Here is a 9,078-nt window from a genome sequence, read left to right on the forward strand (position 1 = left end):
ATGTAACTGAGCATTACCTTGTACTCCTAATCCTTCTTCCTCCATCCTTTGAATGCTGAGATTTCAGATGCCACACTGCTTGAACTTACATCAAACTTCTGTGGTCAAGAGCCTAGGAGGGAATCATGCTTTGCTAAACGTGTGCCAGTACCATGTGTTTAAATTTGAGTTATGGAGTGAGGGATAGAGAACTCTATTAAGTGGTGGCTTTAAATTTTCAAAATTTCTCTAAGTAAAACTAGAAATTTGGTTTACTTTATGTTTTTATCTTCTGACTTGTTATCCATTTATCTTAATCCCTTAATTATAGCTTCATTTTATTGTTTGATAAACTTTAAATTATGACTCATTAATAGCACCAAGTCTAGTCTTTATCGTCTTTTTAATGCTTTACATTCTTAGGCCATTCTAGTCTGGTCACTGGTGAAATTTCACAGACCTGATTATGGTGATATTCCATATCCTGACTGGGGAGTTGCCCTAGGCTGGTGTATGATTATTTTCTGCATAATTTGGATACCAATTATGGCAATCATAAAAATAATCCAGGCTGAAGGAAATATTATTCAGGTAAGCACACTGAATTCTTATTTTATATAAGCACTTGTGATAAAAGGTAGATAATAATGTAGAAGAGATAAGAGAGTACATGGGTTGAAAATAATTACTCTTCCTTCCCTCTGATTATTTCTACATCCAGTATTATAATGCTTGACATTATATTATATATATATGTATTATAAAAATATATGATAATAAATAATACATATGGTAATATAATTTGTATATCTACTTGTATTTTATTATCAGTTTTTTGTAGATATTCGTTTCTGTTTCCTCAGGCTCTATTACACTCTTCAGCGTGTAACAATTGTGATCTCTTTGTTTGTCCAATCATCCTTGTAGATGTCAAAAAGCATGTAACTCAGTTGTTTCTTTTGAAATCACTTTTGAATCTTCATCTGGCTATAATATGAATCCTAATAGTATATTTAAACTGAATGAGCTTAAATTGTCTTGCATCTTTTGTAGGCCTCTCTTCCACAGAGGCCTAGGGTGATAAGAGTTAAATCTCATACTAGAATAATGACAAGATAAGCTTAGGAGACTTAATTTCAATAAATTCCTATGCATATCCAAAAAATTCAAATAAATAGACCTTATCTCAGTTTTTGAAACATATTCCAGTGCACATCTGACCCTCTGTGACAAGGACTGAAATGAATTTAGGAAAGCTGCCTATAATAACATTGTTATTCTAATGGGCTCATATACCCTTCTTCTTAAATCATTACATTTTGATTTAGTAGAATAATTCAATTAACAATTTGGAACAAAATTTTTGTCTATAATTTCTTGTTCGGTGATATTTTAAGAATTTAGGCTGTTACATTACTTTTCTTTGATTGCTATATCAGTGGTGCTAGCAAAGGTACTTACAATAAAAGTGTAGTTTAACATTTGCTTTTTAAAAGAGATGATAGCACTTAAATTCTAATACAAGATTTTTTTGGTTGATTTTCAGCGTATTATAAGCTGCTGTAGACCAGCTTCTAACTGGGGCCCATACCTGGAAAAACATCGTGGGGAGAGATATAAAGACATGACTGAACCTTCAAAGGAGACTGACCACGAAATCCCTACTATTAGTGGCAGTAGAAAACCAGAATAAGATGCCCCTTTTGAGAAATATATGATTGTTATATAATGTGATGATATCCAGGGGAAATGTTTTAATTTATTTGTGCATCAATCAAACAGAGAAATGTACATGCCATGCTCAGTACAGAGTTATAAGTACTTTTTTCACCTAATCAAGAATGAAATATAAAATGTGAATCTATGAATGTTGACTAATGTGTTTGTTTCACTTTAGGATTGCGTATTTGTTAACACATATACCCAGGTCTATTTTATAATGACATTTTGTAAACCCAGTTGTTTTATAATGACATTTTGTAAATACTTTTGTAATATTCCTTCCTTCCTTCCTTCCTTCCTTCCTTCCTTCCTTCCTTCCTTCCTTCCTTCCTTCCTTCCTTTCTTTCTTTCTTTCTTTCTTTCTTTCTTTCTTTCTTTCTTTCTTTCTTTCTTTCTGTATCCTGAAGGTTTCCTGTGAGATGATTACTTAGAAAGTAGTCACACTTTGTATTTGGTGATTTTAAAGACATTATTTGTTTCTGCAGTCTTAATATGCACTTTTATTATTCATAGAATGGGGAAAACAATAAGTCAGTGTAGTTAAAAGCAAGTGTTACACAAAGTCATCTCACGTACAAGTCACAGATGGGGCCTGGAGAGATCGCTCAGTGATTAAGAGCAATGGCTATGGCAGAGGACGTAGGTTCAAATCTCAGCATCTACATGATGACTAATACTGTCTGTAACTTCAGTCCCAGGAGATCCAATGTTTTCTTCTGACTTCTTTGACTTTGCACGCATATGGTGTGCATACATGCAGGCAAAACACCCACACACAAAGATACAAACGAATAAATCTCTTTTAAAAGGAATGTTACAAGTATGTAGGGAGAGAACTATATATGATACGGACTGTTTAATACCTATAATCCAAATATGTCTAAACATGTCATCCATTTATTATGGTTCACATTATCTATGTAAACTTTGAAGTTATTCTTAGAGTGAAACTAGACAAAAATGAGGAACAGGTGGTCAGAAAAGGATAAGTCTAGAAAATGCAATATTGAAGTTTTGAGTATATCTTACTATTCATAGTATCTTTCTTCTTCAGGTTGTATTTGGAATAAAACCATAATTCATTTAATTTATTTCTTTATGTTTTATTTTTTATTCATTTCACATACCAACCACAGATCCCCCTCCTTCCCCTCCTTCCCCTCCTTCCCCTCCCCTACCCACGACCACTCTGATCCACTCCACAGAAAGGGTAAGGCTTCCCATGAAGAGTCAACAAAGCCTGGCACATTCAGTTGAGGCAGGACCAAGTCTCTCCTTCCCCTGCTTCAAGGCTGAGCAAGGCATCTCACTACAGGGAATGGACTTCAAAAAGCCAGCTCATGGCTCATAATAATGTAATAAGTAGTTCATTACATTCTCTAAATTCTAGATTTAACTGCAGATAGAATTTGCATTAAATTGTTACTGATCTGGCATTTTTATAATGATATATATCTAATAAATGAAGGGCAATAATCTTGTCTTTTATGTTTTTGTCTTAGAGTAATAACGTTTTCATATATTAATTGATGCTAATTGTTATCTAGTTGTCATAATAAAATTTTAAATAGAGTATTCATATATTAATTGTTAATTTCTAATTAGCTGTCACTAATAAAATTTTTGTACTCTGGTTTGCTCACAAATGATACCTTGTGCTTTATTATGTATTTTCAACATATGATTTAAAATTCACGGCTCAGAATATTAAAATCTACTCTAAATAGATAGGGAACATTTCAAGAGTCATGCTAAGCTTTAGGAGAAAATAGGACTAAAATTTTAAGCATTATTTTCTGGGGATGTGGATTTGCATTTGGCGAGAGAGTGAGTCCACTGCTTTCAAGATAAAGGCAAAGGAAACTGTGACTCAAAAAAAAACAAACAAGCAAACAAACAAACTTTTAAGAACCATATACTGCTAGCTAATTTGTACTTAGCAACTGAGTACCAAGAGGGAACAATTTTCTCATGCATCTTATCTCCTCCTTTCTTCTTTTGATTAAAGGTCAAAGCAGTAAACTGACTAAGTGTCTCTTAATAAGTACAAGTAAATGATTCTGAAAAGAGGTGGCATGCAGGAATAGCAATAGGCCTATAAATAATTAATCTCAATAATTCACATATAAGATCAACTTGCCTTGATACTTGGAAGGCTTTGTTTGTGGACAGACCCAATTTTGTGAACAAGCATAAAGAGATTTAGTCCCAGTTACACTTTAATTTGTAGAATATTATGTAAGATAGATGACAAACCAAAGCTTAGAAAATTTTTTATTCATGCTGTTCAAATTGTATTAAAACATTTTCCCATTGTGTTTCGGTGCTATTTGAAGGTTGGGGTTTGCAGTAATTAAATATGTGCATGCAAACTTTAGAGGTGACATTTGGAATCTGTAGGGAAAATTTGGGCCAAGAGAATGTAGTGGAATCAAATGTTTACTAAATCCTAACCAAAAGGAGTAGTTAAAGACTTGTATCACTACCTTCAAGTGTGAAGAAATAGATCTTAATCATTATCTTAATTTATACCAAGCATATATTGCATCTCTTCTTTTCATTATAAAGATGTGATGATAATAGCAAGTGGTTATGTGCATAATGAACAAAAGAGTTCCATGTAATTCTTCTCACTCCATTGGACAAGTGAAGCAATAGACTGCAATCCATTAAATGAAGATACTCAGACTTAAATGAAGTTATCATTGTTTATTGTCGGCTATGAGGTTTTGAACTGTCTTTCCTTTTCTGTATTGTGTGCTTCTTCACCCTTCCCCTATAATATAACAATCTATATTAGTCATTGCATGCAATTGATTCTTAAAACAAAATGCAAGCAAACAGTAAGTGTCGGGAATCTGTATTGAACACGTTTACTCCTTAAAGAAACACAATCAATTGAATCCCGTCACATTCTAAATACTGTTGTCGCTATAATCATTCTCCACTGGCAAAGGGGGATTCTTGGTTTTCATACAGCTATATAAGCCCTTGAAGTACATGAACTTGTCTGGTTTATCAAGATTACATTGCAATGTTTTCATATTGAGTGATGTTCTCGGGTTATTGGAAAATCTGTAAGTGGATGTAGTTAACATTTTATGATTCAGAGAATGAGCCCGAATCGTTGCTGTTCTACGAGAAGACCATTTTGTGCCTTGTCTTCGTTTGGATGGACTTTCATATGAGATCATCTGCAAAAGAAATTATACCATTATGGTTTATCACAGCCTGGTAATTTCTGGGCCTCACCTCATACCAGTTTAATTATAAAAGCCAACTGATTCATCCTAAAAACTAGAGATTAGTTTTGAAGGGTGACCCTGATTCACAAGTATGTTTTGCTTACATATAAACCGAGAGAAAAAAAAGGCCACAGAAGTTGTCTTATATTACTTAAGTGTTGTACTTATCAATTTTCTGGAAAGCCCATTAGTAGCCTTTACCCATGACCTTGATTTTATTGTTAAAGTACTTCATTTGAAATTAGAAGCACCAAAAAATTCACATTCAAACCTGAAATAGCTGAATATACATAAAATGCCCACTTAACAAGCTAGTAAAAAATAAAATAAAAGTGATCGTGATAGCCATTCATGCAGTTGTCTGAAAAGGTAATTACACTTATGCAGCTTAATGGAGCCCTGACAGAAGAAAAACAAAACAGGACAAATAGGAACTTGGCTATGGATGGGTGGCTTAGAGTGCAATGGGAAAAATGAGATTAAAAAGAGGAATTGATTCCTAAAATGAATTGTGGTTTTAAATTAAGATGTTTGGTCCACTTTGGATTGATTTTTGTGCATGGCAAAAGATATGGGATACACTTCAAGATATAGGTAGATGTAGCAAACATCTGAAACGAGACTACTATAGCACAGGGAAGAGCTCCAAACATTAACAAGTAGAACTATAATGCTTTTGCAAGAAAGTAAATTATCAGTGGAGTAAATAGCTTCAGACTGGGAGAAAATCTTTGCCAGCTATATGTCAAAGAGGGAACTAATACCCAGATTTTTCAAAGAACTACAAAACTTAAACTGCTAAAGCCTTCTGTGAATCAATAAATGGGCTACTAACACGAATAGTTTTCCAAAGAAGGAACACAAATGACCAGGAAACATTTTTAAAAGGTAGTTCATTTCCCTAACCGCTAGAGAACTGCAAGTTAAAACAACTTTGAGATTCCATCTCATGTCAGTTAAAATGATGGCCATCAAGAAAACATGTGAGAACATAATTACCAAAGATGCAGGGAAAAATTAACCCATATTCGTTGCTGGTGGGCATGCAAGCTAGTAACTTAATTACATTAATCAATATTAAGAGTTCTCTAAAAATTAAAGTGCCATGTGACCTAGGTGTGCCATTCTTTAGCATACTTCCAAAGGAACTCTGTATCTTACCAAGAAGATCACTGCACATCCATGAATTTTGCTAGCTATCTACAATAGCTAAGAAATGCAACCAGAATACATGTCTACAAGGAAATAAATAGTGAAAATTTAATGAATATATACAATGAAATTTCACTCAGATGTAAGGAAAAATAAAATTTGCATGGAAATATATGTATTTAGAAGGTTTAATATATAATAAAAAATAAAAAGAGGTTTAATATTAACTAAAGTGACCCAAATTCTGAAAGACAAAAATTGCATGTTCTTTCTTACAAGCATACTTTAGTACGAATCTGTACATGTATACCTATAAATGGGTGTAAACAGAGATAAAGTCAAAACATCTATAAAGAAGAACCAATAGGAAGAAAAAGTTTGTGCATGAAAGTAAAGGGGAGTAAAGAGAATACATATGACAGAAAAGCTAAAAGAGGGCAGGGAATACAAGGAGGTAGGCAGGCAAGGGAGGGAGATGGGGGTGATGAAGAGAGGGGAGAACAAGGAGAATCAACTAACTGTAATATGTTTTCTTGGAAAATGCCATAATGATATTCAAACTTTGTGTGCTGATATAAAAAATAAAATGAATGGGTCTGGGGTGGCTTGTATATGGTTATCTATTACAGATAAGTCATTTATTTAATATACCTAAGTAGTTTACTGCAGTCAGGCAAGTTCCAAATCCTACCTCATGACAATCTAGTTAGACCAAGTCACTGATTTCCGCTAATACCTAGAGATTAGAAATCAGTTAGGATGACTGCAGCTAGCACTCTTAGCAATAGTGGAGAGGGTATCTGAACTGGTCATCGCCTGTTATCAGATTGGTGACTACCCCAAACTGTCATCAAAGAGCCTTCCCCTAGTAACTGATGGAAATAGATGCAGAGACCCATACCCAAACATTAGGCCAGCTCAGGGAATCCCACTAAGAGAAGGAGAAAAGACTGTATAGGAGCCAGATTCATCAAGGGCATGACAAGCAAACCAACAGAAACAAACAACCTGACTCAGAGGAACTCAAAGAGTCTGAACCAACAACCAGGGTATTTGCTTGGGAATGTACATGTTAGTGTCCTCATTTTTGTCTTGGGTCTCTAGGGGGCTACTTGTCTGTGTGACAGTGATTGACATGTGCCCATGGCTTCCAGCCACCTGCACAGGCTCCACTCAGGCTGTGGCTACAGAGGATGAATGCCACAGGCATATGACCCTAGACCTACCTAGGTCCTTTGCATATATGTGCCATTGTGACATCTGGTATAAGTGGGGACTCCTGGCAATGGGAGCAGGGACTGTGTTCAGTGCTTTAACTGGATCTTGGGAGCCTGTTTCTTATGCTAGATTTCCTTTCCCAGTCTGAATACAAGAAGAAGTGCTTAGTCTTACCACAACTTGATATGGAATGCTTTGCTGATACCCACAAGAGGCCTGTCCCTTTCTGAACAGAAACAGAGTAGTGGATTGAGGCAGTTGGGGGTGGAGGGGAGGTGGAGGGAGGGAATGAGAGGAGAGGAGGTAGGAGAAACTGTGGTCAGGTGTAAAATAAATAAATTAGATTAAAAAGTGTTGAAAGGAAGCCGATTCACAAGTGTTTTGTGCAGGTATGGATTCAAGAAAAAATATGGAGGTCACCTTGGAAAGCCAAAGTGCCTTGTTTTTGCCTTGAAAAGTGTGATGGTAGCCTCTATACCTGTCACAAATTCTATGTGAAAACGCTTATGACTTTAAACACCAGGACACTAAAGTTTAGAGAAAAAATAGTCAGTACCCATAAAGCTCCCAATGGGATAGTGTAGGGTGAAATGGGAGAAGTTATAGAAGAAAAGGGGCCAATTTTTAAAATGAGACATTGATGGTGGGAAACCTGTGCTTGCAACTTTCCTTTTCTCTCGCAGATAGAGGATCCCTGGAAAGTTGACCAAGCTGCTAGCGACCTATGTCCATCTTCTAACTCACCACAACTATTGAATAAAGCAGTGAAAGCTTGGGAAGCTCATGTGGGAGAGAAAACAAATGCTGGGGCTCTGTAGAGATGGCGAGTGGCAACTGATGCTCTTCCCTTGGTTTCTTTCCTTTTACCGTGATCTTGCAGTCATATGCCTACTCACATATTCAGCTAGTTTAATCGTGGGACAGTCTAATCTTAGACGGCTTACCTTATGTAGTAATTTCAATACAGAAAGAACAAAAGCGATGAAAACACTGACTGCAAGGATACATGCCATATTCATTGTTGCTTTCTGGTGCCTGCCACCAGGTAGGGTATAGCGGCAGCTGAATTAGGCAGGCAAGGTGGTAGATGGTGCTGAGAACTTTCTTTTACCTCCTGGTTGCCTGCTGCCCCATTTTATATAGTGCATATGAGGTCAACACTCCTCTTTGTGACCTCATAATCCTGCCCCCAGCAGAACCATCCAGGAGAGCAGGAAGGGGGTGGTTCCTGAGCACTGCCTGACTGGGTGTAGAACCAGGTCATTAGAAAGAGAGAATGGGGGTGGGATTTCATGAGAACGATGTTGAGAAAAGCACAGATTATAGACAGATTCATTAAATGTGTGAAACCAAAAGCATTCATTCCTCATTTTTTCCTTTAAAGATGCTTGCCTTTGCTGCAACCTCCATCATTCACTTGAACAAGTTTTTTTTTCTTTTAAACAGATAAACTCCATGTTCAATGAGGTGTATGGATGTTGTCCTCGGTAATGGGGCCCCTACTGTCAATTTGTAGAGAGCAACACACTGATTTATCAACATCCCGGGTTATGTTGGGAATTTTCATAGGACCCCCTCAGCCAACAACTTAACTGAACACAATCCAGACTGGCCACTAGAAGCCTTGCCTAACTACAAGAGAAGGCCAGTTGATACTCTATATTCTCCATTACTACAAGTCTTCATTAGGACCACCTTCACAGATTCAAGGAAGTTTCCACTGTACGAGATTTCCACACCCCCCTAAGTGCTCCCCCAATTC

At 36.2% G+C, this 9,078-nt stretch overlaps 1 protein-coding gene and 1 long non-coding RNA gene across 3 annotated transcripts in view; one reads left to right on the top strand and one right to left on the bottom strand.

The window, feature by feature from the left end:
- Slc6a14 (solute carrier family 6 member 14) overlaps window positions 1-2,788 on the top strand; it is a 28,939-nt gene extending 26,151 nt beyond the window's left edge. For both annotated transcript variants that reach the window (XM_048450300.3, XM_085685101.2), the window contains exons 13-14: window positions 403-570; window positions 1,526-2,788. In XM_048450300.3, coding sequence (XP_048306257.1) covers window positions 403-570; window positions 1,526-1,672 — 315 coding nt within the window. In that variant the 3' untranslated portion in view covers window positions 1,673-2,788. The remainder of the gene's footprint in view (window positions 1-402; window positions 571-1,525) is intronic.
- A 1,772-nt stretch (window positions 2,789-4,560) lies between these two features.
- On the bottom strand, window positions 4,561-8,433 carry LOC146889296 (uncharacterized). The gene is made up of 3 exons (XR_015000457.1): window positions 8,261-8,433; window positions 6,108-6,181; window positions 4,561-4,895 (listed from the first exon to the last, which is right to left on the bottom strand). It is a non-coding gene; the product is annotated as an uncharacterized LOC146889296 (long non-coding RNA).
- Between the last annotated feature and the right edge of the window lie 645 nt (window positions 8,434-9,078).

This window comes from Myodes glareolus, chromosome X (genome assembly GCF_982192425.1).
Source record: "Myodes glareolus chromosome X, mMyoGla1.1, whole genome shotgun sequence".
Taxonomy (NCBI): domain Eukaryota; kingdom Metazoa; phylum Chordata; class Mammalia; order Rodentia; family Cricetidae; genus Myodes; species Myodes glareolus.